The sequence below is a fragment of the Panthera uncia genome, chromosome B4 (assembly GCF_023721935.1).
Source record: "Panthera uncia isolate 11264 chromosome B4, Puncia_PCG_1.0, whole genome shotgun sequence".
NCBI classification, from domain to species: Eukaryota; Metazoa; Chordata; class Mammalia; order Carnivora; family Felidae; genus Panthera; species Panthera uncia.
In genome coordinates this window covers 42739259-42757255 of record NC_064809.1, presented here as the reverse complement: position 1 = coordinate 42757255, position 17997 = coordinate 42739259, and the positions used below count along the sequence as shown (strand labels likewise).

At 34.9% G+C, this 17997-nt stretch overlaps 1 protein-coding gene across 1 annotated transcript; it reads right to left on the bottom strand.

Annotated features, from left to right (window-relative positions):
• Positions 1 to 1587: 1587 nt before the first annotated feature.
• On the bottom strand, positions 1588 to 17746 carry LOC125918824 (killer cell lectin-like receptor subfamily F member 1). The gene is made up of 6 exons (XM_049625059.1): positions 13351 to 17746; positions 6866 to 6964; positions 5799 to 5954; positions 3398 to 3537; positions 2669 to 2781; positions 1588 to 2159 (listed from the first exon to the last, which is right to left on the bottom strand). The coding sequence occupies exons 1-6, from the start codon at positions 13433 to 13435 to the stop codon at positions 2051 to 2053; spliced, it is 702 nt and encodes a 233-aa protein (XP_049481016.1). The 5' UTR covers positions 13436 to 17746; the 3' UTR covers positions 1588 to 2050.
• Positions 17747 to 17997: the final 251 nt, after the last annotated feature.

Below are 17997 nucleotides of genomic sequence, written 5' to 3'. Positions count from 1 at the left end.
TTTTTTAAAGATTTACATTTCAAAAGAGCCGAGAAATATTTCCAACTACAAGTTTTTTTTGAAGTAAATGGTCTAAAAATGGGGTGGTCAGGGGCTCATAGATAGGAAGAGCCAAACTTGACTCAAAGTCAAGTTTGGTGAAGCTGAAGGGAATGTTAAGGCCATCTTTGTCACTCTCCACAAAATATTAACTAATTACAAAGGGAGAAGAGTCACTTTACATGAAGTCCAGTAGACATCACATTAACTGGGTGCACAAAGTGAATAGCATCAACAAGGGAACAAATAACTCTGAAAGGATGCAGTGAGAACTTCTCACTGTTTCTGCCAACGAGTCAGAATTTGAATCTACCACGAGGAATAATCAGACAAATTCAAATTAAATAGCATTTTGCAGACTAGCTAGAGGGGCGCCTGGGTGGCTCAGTCGGTTAAGCCTTCGACTTCGGCTCAGGTCATGATCTCACAGTTCGTGGGTCGAGCCCCGCGCCAAAGCTCTGTGCTGACAGCTCCGAGCCTGGAGCCTGCTTCGGATTCTGTGTCTCTCTCTCTCTCTCTGCCCCTCCCCCACTTGCGCTCTGTCTCTCTCTGTCTCTAAAAAATAAATAAACATTAAAAAATTTTTTAAAAAGAGAAGAACCTGCTATAGTATCCAGAAACATCAAGGTTGTGAATAATAAGGATGTCCAAAGAACTCTTCTAGATGGAAGGAGACTAAAGAGACGTAAAAACTATATGCAGAAAATGATTCTGAGCTAGATATTTTACTCTAAAGGACATTTTTTTTTAAACAATTGGCAAACCTTAAAGCGAGTCCAAGAATTAGATGGTAGTGCTGGGTCAATGTTAGAGGTGTGTGACTTTTGATCATTTAATTTGTGATTAAGTAGGAAATTTTTTTTGTGTAGAAAATATATACGAAAGTATCCAATGTACTTGAAATTCACCTGGGTGGTTCAGTCAGCTGGGGGTGGGACTTTGGCTCAGGCCACTATCTCACTGTTCGTGGGTTTGAGCCCCGCGTCGGGTTCTGTGCTGACAGCTCCGAGCCTGGAGCCTGCTTCGGATTCTGTGTCTCCTTCTCACTCTTTGCCCCTCCCCTGCTCACACTGTCTCTCTGTCTCTCTCAAAAATAAATAAAACATTAAAAAATTCTTTTTAATATAATAAAATGTATCAGTCCGGCAAGTAATTCTCAAGAGGTTCACGAAACAGGAAAGTGTTTTTGCTCTGTACTTGTAATCTTATCAGTTTGTAATTTAGATTAAAATTGTATAAAATCTAAAGCAAAAAAAAAAAACATATTTAATGTTTTAGTCAGAATTTCCACTTTTAAGGTTTATATCAAAGAAAAAGAAATGAAAGGGCTACCATTTAAAAAAAATATTCACAGGCATCTGAGTGGCTCAGTCATTTAAGCCTCTGACTCTTGATTTCTGTTCAGGTCATGATCTCAGGGTTTTGAGTTCAAGCCCTGCATTGGGCTCTGCGCTGACAGTGTGGAGCCTGCTTGGAGTTCTCTTTCCCCTCTCTCTCTCTGCCCCCCGCCCTCTCAAAATAAATAAATAAACTTTAAAATAAAATAAAAAGATATTCAGAATGTTTATTGCAACATAGCTTACAGTAGCAAAACCTGAGAATGAAGTTAATGCCCAACAAAGCAGTAAAACATATATAAATCCATACTACAATGCAACTCAGAATGATATGAAATTAACACAGAATATTGTTACACATAAACAAGCAAAATACAGAAAAGCAGATAAATTTGGTCACATTTGTTATAACATGAAAAATGAATAAAAGTCCTGAGTATAAATCCATGGACTCACATTGGATTATATTATCACATAAAAAATAGGAAGGGCATATTTTGGATTATTTACATGGGTTACTCTGAGATTAGGACCAATGTAGATGATAGAGAGAAAATGGAGAAGACCTTTTGTTGTCTTCAGTTTTAAATTCTCACTCCTTAAGGTTAATATTAGAACCTAATAGGCAAAAGCTTTCATCATTGATTAGTTCACTACTAATTTTTTTTTTAATTCTAATATTGGCAAATCCATTTGAAAACACTGCTGCAAGTTTCAGAGTAAATTTTGTTTTCTTTGGTAGCAGCACAGCTATTTTCTTTAGCTGGTCCTTTTATGACAAATCTGTAGAAGAAATGATAAATACACTGTTAATCATCGCTGCTAACGACATCCATTTACGTTTTCGGCTAATTCCCTCCCTTAATCAAAACGTAACTCAGATTTCAGGGCATTTTCAAATCCTTTGATTCAGTAAAAGTTACAGTATGTCTGTTACTTAATATTGCTGTCTGTGATTTTGCAGAAAGTTCCCAGAGAGTCTGTTTAGAAGTGACTGAACTGAGAGTACATTTGTGCCCACATCCTTGGTCTAGTCTTCTTTCCATTGTTGCGTATGGTGTAGTTTTTAAACAATAAATGCGCAACCATTATTCTTTTCTAGTCTTTTTGCTTTGAAAACAAAACCAAAGTATCCATCATTACTCCAGGGAACATTAACCTGATTTTCATCCTTTCAAATGTTTTAGTACCGAGAACTATTTCAGAGTTGATTTTGGTGGACCGAGAGGTGCTTTATGAAGATAAGTTCTACGATAGACAGTAAATCAGATAGTCTTTTTGAAAAGACTCACGTCTTTGAATCTAACGGAGAACCATCCACCCAGGTCCATGCCCTTTCCAGGGATGTAAAGTTGAGCCCAATCCACACGTAGTTTGATTGTTTTAGGTTTTTCTGTATAAAAGCCTAAAAAGCGAGGAATGAGTGAGTGAACAGAATATTTTAATAGTTTTCAGACATATTAAAATGATTTAGGACTTTATTAGACAATTAGTATCCTGCATGAGCATTCTGATAGTAATCAATTCATAACTTATTTACACACATTGCACGTTTATTGTAAACATACATATACGTATACGCTACCTGTACATGGAATACAAGTATTCAGTCCAGGGCTAGCATGAGTCAAGTAAGGCACTGCCCTTGAGCACAAAATCTAGGAAGGTGCCAAGAACTCAGTAATCAAGGTACATGATAACTGACTGGAAGGGTGGGAAGAAATAGGACGTAAGTCATTTTTTTAAGTTATTTATTTACTTTTTTATTTATTTAGAGAGGAACAGATACAGCATGAGTGGGGTAGAGGCAGAGAGAGAGGGAGACAGAGAATCCCACGCAGGCTCCGCACTAACAGTGCAGAGCTGGGCGTGGGCCTCGAGCCCACAAAACCGTGAAGTTATGACCTAAGCTAAAACCAAGAGTCCGATGTTTAAAAGACTGAGTCACCCCGGCGCCCTGAGGTAGGCTATTTTTAACTCCACAGAAACTAACGCCATAACCCTGGCCCTAAACCACTAACCATTTCGATTTGGTCCTGAATGATTGGCAGATGAGATTTTCTTCCCAAACAATACCTATAACTGTCACTCCAACTTTTCATCTCATTAGAGAACCAATAACACTTTTTATGATATTTGAGCCATTCTGATGGGCACAATCCTGTGGTGATACAAAGGAAACAAAGAAAATTAAATTACATATGTATCTCTGGACACCGAATACTTACGTGTTGTATGAGTAAGAGTGGAGCTGTATGATAAAATCACTCACAACAAGGGGTTCAGATTTACAAGGTGTCCAAAACACAAATGATAATTCTTGGGAATTAAGAAATCAATTTAGTAAGATGAAGCAAAACTTAGACAAAGGGGAATGTTTTTCATGCCCAGATCTAATGTAATTGCTAAAATAACATGAACCATTTAAGCTGTATATTGCGTTAATGCTACTTGAGAGATTAAATATTATTTATACCATTTTCTTATAATTTAACCAAATAAAGCTTGAAGACTTCTCTGCTTCCTTTATGTGCATAAATCCTTAATGATTCCCTTTTGATATTAACTAATATTGAGAATTTAGTTTTTTCAACCTCTATATAATTACAAGTTTATATTCCTTGATTTTCTTAAATTAAAATTAAACTGAGGTCTTAAATTGTAAATACCTAAGACTTTGGCATAATAATGAACGAAAGTAAATTGTATGTGTAAATATGACGGCAGGTCAGTATATCTATTCAAACTTATGGCCATTAAAATCTCCTTTTTTTATTGAAGTAAAATTCATGTAACATAAAAGCCACCATTTTAACCAGTTTAACGTGCATGAGTTCTTAGCATGTCCACAATATGCAAATACTGCTACTATCTAATTCCAAAATATTTTCATCACCGTGAAAAGAAACCCTATAAATATTAAGCAGCTAGGATTCATTCTTTCCATCCCCATTAAGTTTTGACATTGGAAAATGTGAATCTGCCAAATGTATTCTTCTTTTTCAAGATTGTTTTTACTATTCAGGATTTCTTGCAACTTTATATGAATTTCAGGATCACTTTGTCCATTTCCTCAAAAAAAAAAAAAAAGGGCATTGGAATTTTGATAGACCACTTTGATTGGTATTGCCATCTTAAACAAATTTTAGATATATACAAAGAGCGGAATATTAGTCATAAAAGGAAATAAAATGCTGATACATGATGTCACACGAATGAACCTTGAAAACATTATGCTAAGTGAAAGAAGCAAGACACAAAAAGTCAAATATTGTATGATTCCATATATGAAAATGCAGAATAGGTAAATCCACAGAGACAGAAGGCAGATTAGTGGTTACTAAAGGCCGGGGTGAAGGAGTAGGGAATTTTTTTATTGGGAGTAGGAATTTCTCTTCTGGGTGATGAGAATGTTTGGGAACTAGATAGATTAGCCGTTGCACATTCAAATGTCCTCATGCCATTGAATTGCATTATTTTAAATGGTTAACTTCATGTTTGTATTTCTTCAGTTAAAAAAAAAGTAATAGGAAATTAATATCTCAGAATTGGATATACAGCATTTAGACTGACTTTAATAAAAGTTTAAAGGTGTCTATATGATTCCATGTTTACCTATCAAAGCTTTCTTAACATCTAATCAGAGTGTAAAATATGTGTTAAAATTACAGTATCTTAATTACTTTGAGACTTATACATGTAAAACAGATATATAATCCAAAAGCAAAGAGTACCAATAAGTAAACCATAATATATATGACATTTTCATATGTGATCAAGAGAATAACACAAACTAATGGAGTAGAGAAAACCCTTTGGCAAGTAATTATAAAATAAATTAATCAACACATTTTTCACATAAACCATAAAGTAAATGTTGAAGGCTCAAAAAGGTAAGTGTTCTAAAGTTAAACTGAAAACAATTGGAAGCAGAAGGGACAGTTTTCCAAAATTTTGCATGATTGCAAGTTCTAAGCATAAAATCGTAATGGATAATTTGTTATGTATAATAACTTTTATTCATTTTGTATTTCAAAACAGAATAAATAAGAGACAAAAATAGTTATTTGCAGCTTATTTATACACTGCCTTATAATCTCAGTTAACTTTCCATATTTATACATTGCCTTATAATCGCAGTTAACTTTCCATATTTATACACTGCCTTATAATCGCAGTTAACTTTCCATATTTCAATTTGATTTTAAGTTCCTGAAGGGAACAGACTATTTGTTTTGTTCTTTTTTTACAGCTTTCCTCCCACTGGAAAAAGAATAATCAATATATATATGTACATATACATATATACATGTATATATATGTATGTATATGCATATGTATGCATACCTGTTAAATAGGATTTTTCAAATTTTGAAAGCCAAAACAATTAAACTCAATATAAGCCAAAGCCTTGAGAGATACCTGTATGGTCCGTAGCTTTTGAGCCACAGTGGCTTGTATCCTTATTACTTAAATTTCCTCTTGTGCCATTATTCATTTTTGGGTTTCCAATGTCATCGTGTTGGGTGAGATTTGAATTATTTCCTTTTTGGCATTTTTGCAATACTCCCTGAGAAACTTAAAAACAGGATTATTTTAACATAGGGTAAATATCTTTTCTGCGCAATGTTTGAGAGACAAATTCTTTGGAAAGATTCTGATGACTGGAACAAGAAACATCTGAAGGGGTAACTGGGAAGTTTCTTATTTTCATGTTCATTTAATGAAAAATAACTTCAAGGATGACACGATTGAATCGTTTTTAGAATACATATTTGCTGCGGATCTATTTTGTGCCAGGCATTGTCCTAAGAACTGGTGATACAGTAGGAAATAAAGCAAAATTCCTCCTCTAGAGAGCCTACCTCCTCTTTCCATGCTTTCTTAATGCCTTACTGAAATCTATGATACTGTGTTTAGCCTATTCTACCATAATTATTTATTTAAAATCTATTTCTTTCATTAGAGATTCTTGACCCTGATTATTCCTTTTTTTTTTGGGGGGGGTGAAAATTTGTGGTAATGCTTGGGGTATAGTAGCAGTTCAGTAAATATTTGTTGGACAAAAAAATAAACTAAATGTAATCTTAGATAAAACATATAAATATTTTTAAGAAAAATAATGGAATTCTCTTTATTCACAGTTTTCTAAGAAATCCAAAACACGGTTTCCAAATACATCCCTCTCTCTCTCTCTCTCGCTCTCTCTCGCTCTCTCTCTCTCACACACACACACACACACACACACACACACACACACGTTTTCTTCCTATTAGAATGTATGCCACTTGAGAACAAGATACTCACCTGATTTGACTACAGATTAAATACATTACGATGGAGAATGCTATATGGCTTTATACACAGTAGCTTCTAATTAAGCCTTTGTTAACATGACAGAAAATGAATAAGTGAATGAATGAATATGAAAAGAGTAGTAAGAAGAACGTAAACATTTCCATACTTGTATTTAAAATCTTTCAACTTACCCAGTAAACACAGGGAAATCAAAGTCAAAACCAGAATACCATTTATGGTTCCAGATATTCCCAGTAAGATTTTAGACCAAGGCAACATCACAGAAGAATCTGAGGGATTAATCAAATGAATTAGCTTAGAAAAGTAATTTCTAAGAAGTGAAAGCAACTATAAGACGAGGATTGCAAATAATATTGGTTTTGAATTTCAAATGATATCAGGCAATCAAAAGTTTAAAACCTAAATAAACAGAAAAATAAATATGTATTTTATTCGGTAATAGTAACACTACATGGTTAGAGCTATGATGCATGTTATATCAGATCTTAAGAAATTGCTAATATTTGACATAACTGACCAGAGGGATAAAGAATTTTAATGTATACACCTAATAATTCCCCAAGCACGCATGCATACACATGCTCATTTGTGCACTTACAAATACACACATCTATATTCACATAAATAGATACTTTTTAATTAATAAATTTGCTTTAATGTAATAATATTCACAAGTCATTCAACCCATCTCATTTACTAAGAAAGCAATACAAATCAAAGCTAAATATGACTCCTGGTACCAGCTATTTTAATCTAAAAAAAAAATCCTAAAATCTTCTCTAACTCATGTAATAATGATGCTTCAGCTTCTCTTTAGATGGTAAATTCTTTAAGAGTGACGACTATTTTCTTTTTCATATGTATGAAAATACTCATTTTATTTTCCATATACTGCTAGGTTCAAGATAAGATGTGCATTCAGTGATGGCTGTTATCAACAAACTGGTGTCATAATACAGAAAGTAAATAGTCTCATCCAACGCCTCAATTATATACGTTGTTATTTTTCTCAACCTCATTAAAAAGGACTTAGGTTGGTGGACATTAGCTTGTGGAATTATATGAGCAATTATTTTATGTTGAATAAATGAACACCTATATTTGCACAACATTTTATGTCATCAAAGATAATTTTTGCAAATGTATCACAATAATTAAGAAGCCACTCCCCATAACTATGATCATCCTTATTGTTCAGTCAATAAATTGAATTATAAATGCTGAAATTCATATTCCTAATACCCTTTAAATCTGTGGGAGTAAAAAAACCACATTTGAAGATGCTGAACTTGGTCGAAAAAGAGCATCATAAACCATATAAAACAGTATGTCAGAAAAATAGTACATAGCTTTTGTCTTATCATAATATTCACAAGACAGTTAAATAAGATATGTTATATTCATTCAATTAATGGATTCCCTGTATTTCCCAGATTATTTTTTAATATTTTGATATGTTAAAAGTTATCATCAAAAAATTCAAAGTATTCAACACATGTAATAAAATGTCATTTATTCATTTAAAAAAAATCAAACACATGATTATCAGAAAACATTAGGAGAAAGGGTGCAGAAGCCTTTTCAAACTGAGGCTCAATTATTTCTCTTAAGCATCATGAAAAGAGTTCCACGGTATGAATTTGAGCCCTATTAAGGTTTACGATTTTGGAGGAAATAACATTTTCACTATCTTGTGTTTTCTCCTGTAGAGAAATTGTAGAGAATTCTCCTGCACAGAATTTAACTTACAAGACTTTAACATCAGAAAATAAAAATAAAAATAACTTTAAAAATCCACAATCACTCCTAAGTGTCCATACAAAAATCTTAAATATATTATTGTAGCCCAAACATAAAATGACCATGGCAGATTTATACTAGGAATCCAATGCTATTCAATAGTAAGAAATTCATTTTGTCTTATTAATAGAGCTAGAAAGACTGTTTCCGATTCTGTGTCTCCCTCTCTCTCTGCCCCTCCCCCGTTCATGCTCTGTCTCTCTCTGTCCCAAAAATAAATAAAAAACGATGAAAAAAAAAATTAAAAAAAAATAGAGCTAGAAAGAAATGTATGATCATCTCAATAGTTGTAAAAAAATGCAACTGATAAAACCCAACAACTTTATGCTAGAAAATAAAGCAGGAATTGATGGATACTTGTTCAATATGCACACCAGTAACAGGTGTTTTTTTGTTTGTTTGTTTTCTAATGAAGTTAATTGAGAAACACTGGAAGTTTTCCACAGAAGTTTGGAAAAAATTAATTAACTCTCATATAAAAGTTAAAGGAGAAAAAAGTCTTTAAAGTAACTATAGATAACAATAATTTGTTATTGAATACACACTACAAAAGGCAAATTGTGACATCGAAAACGTAAAAGGCAAGCATTAAAAAGGAAAAGTTTTTGTATGAGATTGAAGTTATCAGTGTAAAATAAGCTGTTATATCTATAAGATGTTTTACAGAAGTAGATGGTAACCATAAAGCAAAGCCTACACATTATTAGATACATGCACTAAAAACAGAGGGAATCAAAGCATACCACTATGAAAAACCAACTCACAAAGGAAGGCAGCAAGAAAAAGAGAAAAGAATAAAGGAATTACAAAACAGCTAAATAGCAGGTAATAAGATGGCATTAGTAAGTCTTATCATATCAAGAATTATTCTTAGCATAACAGTCTCCAGTTCCATCCACGTTGCTACAAATGGCCATATTTCATTCTTTCTCATGTGGCATGGAAACCAATTTGACAATAAATTTCATATTAAAAAAATAATAAAATAAAAATAAAATAAATAGCGTCTCAAAAATAAAAAAAAATAAAAAAAGTATTATTCTAATTATAAATGGATTAACTCCTCCAATCAAAAGACATGGAGTGGCTGCATAGATTAAAAAAAAACAAAACAGGATACAACTGCATGCTATGTACAAAAGACTCACTTCTTCCTTAAGGATACACATAGGCTCAAAAAGAAGGGATAGAAAAAGATATTCTATGCAAATGGAGACTAAAAGAAAGCAGAGGTAACTACAAGATAGACATTAAGTCAAAAACTGTAACAAGAGACAAAGAAAGTCATCATCATATAATGATAAAGGAGTCAATTTATCAAGAGGATATAATAATCAGAAATATATATGTACCCAACATCAAAGTGGATAAATACATTAAGCAAATATTAACAGATGTGAAAGGGAGAAATAGACAACAGTGCAATAATAATAGAGGGCTTCAATACCTCATAGTCAACAATGGATAGACCATCCAAACAAAAAATCACTATAAGAACGTGGAACTTGAATTATTACTTTAGACCAAATGCACTTAACAGACATACCCAAAACATTCCATCCAATAACAGAAGAATACACATTCTTCTCAAATGCACACAGAACGTTCTCCAGGATAGATCATATGATAGTTTATGAAACAAGTCATGGCAAATTTACGAAGATTGAAATCATATGAAGGATTTTTTTTTCCAGTGACAATGGTATGAAGCTAGAAATCAAGACAGCAGGATAACTGGAAAATTTACAAACATGTCAAATTAAGTAACACGCTCTTGAACAAATAATGAGTCAAAGAAGAAATCAAAAGGGAAATTTTTAAAAATCTTTAAAAAACAAACATGAAAATACAGCACAACAAAACTTATGACAAATAAACATGAAAATACAGCACAACAAAACTTACGGGACACAGCAAAAGCTCTTCTAAGAGAGATGTTTATAACCATAAATACCTACATTGAGTTAAAAAGAAAGATCTGGGGTGGCTGGTTGGCTCAGTAGGTTGAGCATCTGACTTCGGCCTGACTTTGGCTCAGGTCATAATCTCGCAGCTCATGGGTTCGAGCCCCACATCAGGCTCTGTGCTGACAGCTCAGAGCCTGGAAACTGCTTCGGATTCTGTCTCTCCCTCTTTCTCTGACCCTACCCCGCTTACACTCTGTCTCTCTCTCTCTCTTTCAAAAATAAACAGTAAAAAAAAATTTTTTTAAAGGAAGATCTCAAACCACCTAAATTGAAGACACAAGGAACGAGAGAAAAAAAAAAATTAGAGGGAGAAAACATTTGCAAATCTATATCTTATCTGATAAAGGGCCAACATTTAAAATATATAAGGAACTCATACAACTTATGCAAATCAATTGCAAAAAAAAAAAATCTTATTTTTAAAGAGGCAGAGGATCTGAATAGACTGTTTTCCAAAGAAGGCATACAAATGGCTGAGTACCTGAAAAGTCTTTCAACATCACTAATCATCGGGTAAATGCAAACAATTCCATAATGAGATACCACTTCATGTCTGTTAGAATGGCTATCAAAAAGAGAAAACAGGTGTTGGTGAGGGTGTGGAGAACTTTGAACCCTTGCACACTGTTGGTGAGAATATAAAATGATGCAGTCACTATTGGAAACAGGATGACAGTCCTTCAAAACAAGAAAAATAGAGCTACCATACCTTTCAGCGATCCCACTTCTGGGTATACCAAAAGAATTGAAATTAGTATTTTATTTTATTTTATTTGTTTATTTGTATATTTTTGAGAGAGAGAGAGAGAGAGAGAGCAAGGAAGGGGCAGAGAGAGAGGGAGAGAGAATCCCAAGCAAGCTTTGCACTGTCAGCACAGAATCCAATGTGGGGCCCGAAACTCACAAACCATGAGATCATGACCTGAGCCGAAATCAAGAGTCAGACGCTTAACCGACTGAGCCACCCAGGTGCCCCATTGAAGTCAGTATTTTAAAAAGATATTTGCCACTATTAGATTCATCATGGCATAAAATGGTACCATCGTGTGGAGCAATATTTGGGGGAAAACGAGCAAAATTACATGAGCATTTGCATTGGTATCCAGCAATCTCTCTTCTAGGAATACATCCCAGTGACATGTTGGCAAAACATCAAAAGACATATGTGCAAGGCATTGCAGTGCTATTTATAATAGGAATACAATAGAAAAGCAATGCAAACATCTTACATGGCCAATAATGGAACTAGTGGAACAAACTATGGCACATCCACTTAATAGAGAAATGTTAGGCTGTATGTAGGATTGAAATGTGTGGGAGGAGAGAGCAGGGTGAAAGCAAAAGATGGAATCTGGATTTTGGGGAGTTGGAGATCTCTGGAAGTACCTTGTTATCTAGGTTTGACTTTGAAAATATATAAATGTTTTAAATAATTATAAAATAATTATAATTATATTGTATAACAGGCATTATATATATTATTACAATTGCACAGTGTGTATACTTATACATAATCATAAAATGAACTAAGTCAAGGTGAAAAAAAAGTGATCCCTAAAAATAAAATGGAAGATGAAGTAAAGGGCCCTAACTGGATATTAAGTTAGTGGCTTAACCATGAAGAGGAATTATTTCAAGAATTTTTTTTTAACATGTATTCATTTTTGAGAGGCAGAGACAGAGTGCAAGCAGAGGGTGGGGCAGAGAGAGAGGGAGACACAGGATCTGAAGCAGGCTCCAGGCTCTGAGCTATCCGCACAGAGCCCGACGCGGGGCTCAAACTCAGGGGCCGAGCAGTGAGATCATGACCTGAGCCGAAGTCGGAAGCTTAACTGAGTGAGCCACCCAGGCGCCCCCAAGCAATTTTAAAACATAATGGGACTGTGCATGGAATATACACTAAGGGCAAGAAAAGAAAAACCTGCAAAAACATCTCAATCTATATTAAGTAACTATATTATTAGTAACTCTATTTCTACACTGATTCTGAAACTTTAGATAGTGGCAAAAATGTAATGTCTTATTTTCATTACCACCAAGATACGAGGAAAAAAATACACAAATATATAATCACAAAGTTAAGTAAAAGCCCTGTGTATCATGACAGGACTTAAACTGTCAATTAGACTCAAATGTATGTCACACCCAAGCTTTACTAAATGTTAGAAAACTTTACTATTAGCGAACGATGCATTTATTGGTAAAGGATGAATATTAGCAGATGCCACTTAAATAGCTAGGAGTTGCACATTCATTATTTGCAACCACCTGAGCTCCTTTTCTGCACCAAAACCCATTTTGGTTTCAGAGTGATATCTACAAACTGTGAAAAAAAAATTTGCACAGAAGAGCCATTACATTTTGTGGTCTTTCAAGTCAGTATCTCTATTTTCCAAACTGAAATTTTTCCACCTGGTGAAAAATACACTCTAAAGTTTTTGACAAGCTGAATTAAAAACTAGTACTAATGATGCCATTTTTATGAGTGAGAAGGAGGTGGATGATTGGAGCTAAACATCCATCTCAATTTTACTAATTTTGTGTATTTTTTTTCCTGAGAATGTCCTTAGGAAATTATATGACACAAAATTTTTCTTAATAACAAGTAAGGGTGTATTTTGTCCTGAGAATGTCCTTAGGAAACTATATGACACAAAATTTTACTTTAAAAACAATTGTTGCCCTCACCTTGATAAATGAGAGCGAGAGACAGAAAGACAAGATGGGGACAGACAGAGAGAGGAAAGCACCAAAAAATAAAATAGTCCAAGAACAGTAAAGACTGGAATGTTGGAAATTACCGTCCGTATTCATATTCAGATTAACCCACATTGAATTCTTATTCATATTAACCCATACCAATTGGGGGAAAAAAAGGAATACCATACCTTTAAATTTAAGTTGGGATGTTTCGATAGAACTCCTTTTTTTCCATTGTAAATTCAAGGTCATGTATCTTTCTTCATCTTGCATCTTCAATGTGGGTGAATATATGTGTGTATATGTGTACGTTTTGTTTTCCTAAGTATGATATATAATAAGAAAATAATAAATCTGCTGCTATTCAGAGCTAGTCCTCAAATTGTTCACTCAGGGTACAGACAAGGGTACACAGTTTCATCTATCGGTGAAAACCTCAAAGGAAATGTTTTCTTTTTTTTTTTTTTTTAAGTTTATTTCTCATGACCTACATAACACATAATTTCTAAACTGTCCACCACATATTGAATTTAATATCATTTATGGTTCTTTGAAAAATGTTTCCTGATAATCCCATAAAGTCAGGGAAATGGAAATTGTACCCCTTTCAGAGTCGAGTTAAATGATACATAGGTGCCTTTCGGTTTAGTTACAATACATCAATTTTCAATTACACTTCCTTATGTAGTGATATTTGATTTAACATAATAGCTTGCAATTACCTAACAGTTAAATTTCCTGACCCTAAAACAAGATTGATTATAAATCATGCTAATAATTTAATAATATAATTTGAAGAAAAAAATACTGGCAACTTTTGACATTCTAAAGACATCTTAAATACCAAAAAAAAAAAAAAATGTGGGGAGAATTTAGGAAAGAAACCATATTTTTCAATGGCCTTTTCTGGTATTTGAACAGAATATACAATATTCATGAGGCAGGACAGAGATTTCAGATTTTTTTTTTCTCTTAGCTTCAGTGAGGTCTAATTTACATACCATAACATGGTATGTAATTACATGATTGTATGACTTTTAGAAAATAAATAGATGTGTGCAACCATCACCCAAATGCACTTTTGGAACTTTCTTATCCCTCTAAAAAGTCCCCTCAAGCCCAATCTAAAAAGAGTAATACAGTTGTGGAAACATTCATTTTGTAAGTTGAGATGAAGTTTAAAATTTTGGTGCATAACTCCTAAATCTTTGGCAATTGTAGCAAGTCGAGAACAGAAACCTAGAACTTTCCACAGGAAGGCTTCACTGGTGAGGCAGAAGATAGAGGAAGGTGAGTTGGGTAGAGCAGGCACCCCTGGCTGGAGTACAGTCAGTCCTAGTCTCCGAGAGGAGGCCCAGGGCCATGAACCCTGACTCCTATCTCATTCCTCTGCCTTCCTGCCCCCAAATCAATTGGCTAAAGGCAAGTGGAAGCCACGGGGCAAAGTTGTCTGCACAGGTCACTCTCCCGGGGCAAAGAAGGAGATGCAGAAGGTGGGTGGTGGAGAGGGGTGAGCTAATGCTACCTGTACAATTGTCCTTTTGAATTTACTAGTGACTCAATGATAATTTTACTTGATATTTTCACAGTTACCGTAGGACTATTTTGTCTAAAAATTCATGTTATAGTCCTGCTATACGTATTCTACCTAGAGGCTTCAACTTTTGGCTTATTTATCAATAATTGGGTGGAAAAAGTGCATGTCCATCAGCGTCTTTCCTCAGACATGCTGGAACTTACTAAAGGGACACCTGTAACATTGGCTGGACAGCAGGGATGGAAGCTATAGATGCTCAGATAATAACCTCTTCCCTTCTCATGGCCAATTTTTTTTAATGCCTCTGCTGAATGCCCAGCCTATCAAGGGCAAATTCCAAAGAGCACAAAGTTCAAAGGAAACCAGCTAATGACCTGATGGCAGATCTTCTACTTAAGCGTCTTCCATCATGGACTGGATAGTGCTTTGTGTTTGTAGGAATGATTACGGATTTTAGGAGCAGATTTGACCTCTGCACCTGTAATGTCCGCAAGGATCGCCATTCACAAAGTTACAGAATGTCTGATTTGTTGTTATGATTTTCCACACAATTTTGCATTTGGCATTTTGCAGAAAAGAACATCTGCTAATCCATTCATGCCTGAAGAAGTTACTTATCTATAAGTGACTTGCTGGGCAGGATGCTGACATGACTTCCTGAATGCACACTAGTGACACCAGCTGGTGCCCTAGACAGAATAGACAGGTCTGTGAATCAAAACATGCAGTTAGGGTTCACAAAGTGCCCCCCCTTCCCATTATTACACCTTATTTCTCCCATATGAAGAAAATTCCTTCCTTTCCCCCAGATCTTGGGGGTGTGTTTTTACATTTTTAAAAGTTTTTACTTAAATTCCACTTAGTTAACATATAGCGTAATATTAGTTTCACATGTACAATATCGTGATCGAACACTTTCATACCCGGTGCTCATCTCAAGTGCGCTCCTTAATCCTTATCTCCTGTTTAACCCAAGACCTTGTTTTTGTTGGGTGTAGAGCTCCTAATGCCCACAGGAAGACTGTTCTAATAAGGAACATGATCAAGGCCCTGATGAATTAGAAGCTAAGACTTCCTTTTTTGCATTTGTGCCTTCTCAACCCTTGAAACAAAAAGCGGAGAACAGCATCACTGCAGTTGGGTTACTGTTATACAAGGTGGTTAGGAGAACTATGCCTTGAACCCAGGAGATTTATAAAAGCAAGTTTTCTTACAATTTCCCCTGATGGTTCTGGTAAATGAAATACTGGGCCAACACAATAGAAATACCACCAAGAACTTAGATCCTACAATAATGATAACCTGGGTCATTATATGAGCTGCACACCTTGTACAATTAGGTTGACAGAGAATAAAGGAAAAGAAACCTGAAATGGATAACAATCTAAACATTGTCTCCAGTGCCAGGAGTGGTGGATGTCTGCTGACTGAGAAACAGACCTCAATGATATAAAAGGACCAGAGAATTCCATTTGTGGCTTAAATAAAATCATCTGGGATGTAGGTTGCTCCTAGGTTCCAAAATCCTGTTGTCAAATCCTCTCTCAGAGTTAGTGTAGTAATGATAAAATAAATCAAATCCACCGCAAGTTGAGAAGTTTCTGTTGCTTCCACAAAGGGTTTTTGATTTACTGTAATAAGTGGCTTTCTAAACTTAAATTAGAATCTAGCATATTAGAAAATTTGTACGATTCAGGATTTGCCGCGCCAAGCTAACCTGAATGTACAATTTCTGTAATTTCTGTTATTTACATTCAAAGTTTATATTTAAATATAGGGGTTTTTTTTTGGTATTATGGAAATATGTAACAGAATCTAAAGTGTCACATTATAGGATTACTATATTATTTATTAAAACTGCCGCAAAGGTCTTAGAAATAATTGGTAAACTAGAATTCATTAAAACTAAAAATGGCTCTACCAAAGACACCTTGTCAAAAGAATGACAAGGCAAGCCATTGAGTCGGAGAAAATATTTGCACTTCACATTTGATAAAGGGCTGTTATCCAAAAGATACAAAGAATTCTTAAAGGTCAACAATAAGAAACAAAAACCTGATTAAAAAGTGAGCCAAAGACCTTAACTAAAGATAATATACAGATGGCTAGCAAGCTTATGAAAAGCTCCACGTCGTATGTCCTGGAGACAATGTCATTAAACAATGGGATGCCAGTTCGCACCTGTTAGAATGGCTCAAATCCGGAACACTGGAAACACCACATGTTGGCCAAATTGTGGAGCCACAGAAACTCTCCTACATGGCTAATAGGATTGCAAAATGGTACAGCCACTTTGGGGAACAGTTTGAAAGTTCCTTACAAAACTAACCACGCTCTTACCATACGACCCCGCAATAATGTTCCTTGGCATTTACTCAAAGGAACGGAAAAACATGTATCTACACAAAAGCCTGCAGGCAGATGTCTATAGCAGCTTTATTTATAATCGTTAACGCTTTGAGGCAACCAGGATGTCCTTTAGTAGATGAATGGCTGCGTAAGCTGTGGTATGGGCAGCTTGTGAAATAGTATCCAGTAAAATAAAGAAATAAGTATCAAACCAGTAAAGAGCATGGAGAAACTCTAAATGCATATTACTATATAACAGAAGCCAATCTGAAAAGACTGCCTACTGGTACACTATATGATTCCACCAGGACATTCTAGAAAAGGCGAAACTATTGATGCGCTATGAGATCAGCAATTGCAGGAGTAGAGGGAAGGATTAATAGGCAGAACACAGAGGATTTTTAGGGCAGTGAAACTACTCTGTATAACGAACACTATACCACTGCATCCAGGTCATATATATTTATCCAGACCCATAGAATGTACAGAAGCAAGAGTGAACCCTCATGTAAACTCCCATCTTGGGTGCTAATGATGTGCCCGCATAGGTTCATCGGTTTTAACAAATCAATCGGGGCAGGTATTGATAGTGACAGATGCTGCACATGAGTGGGGGCGGGAGGATGTGAGAAATCTGCACAATTGTCTCTCGATTTTGCTGTGAACCTAAAACAGCTCTAAAAATACAGCCTTTAACATTTTTTTTTGAATCTAGCTTTTCAAAATTAACTTTAAATCCAAGTAACTGCGAAGAGTTCTAACAGCAATAAAAAGCCATCTTAGTATACTACAAAAATATACTGATATTTGGGGCCAGTAAATCAATTGCAACATCCTTTTCACATGATACTTACTTGAACAATTGAAAACACCAAATTTCTTCCCAGCCTCCCCATTCCAGGTTCTCACCGAGTAGTCTGAGCTATAACAATGTGTATTGATTTTATCT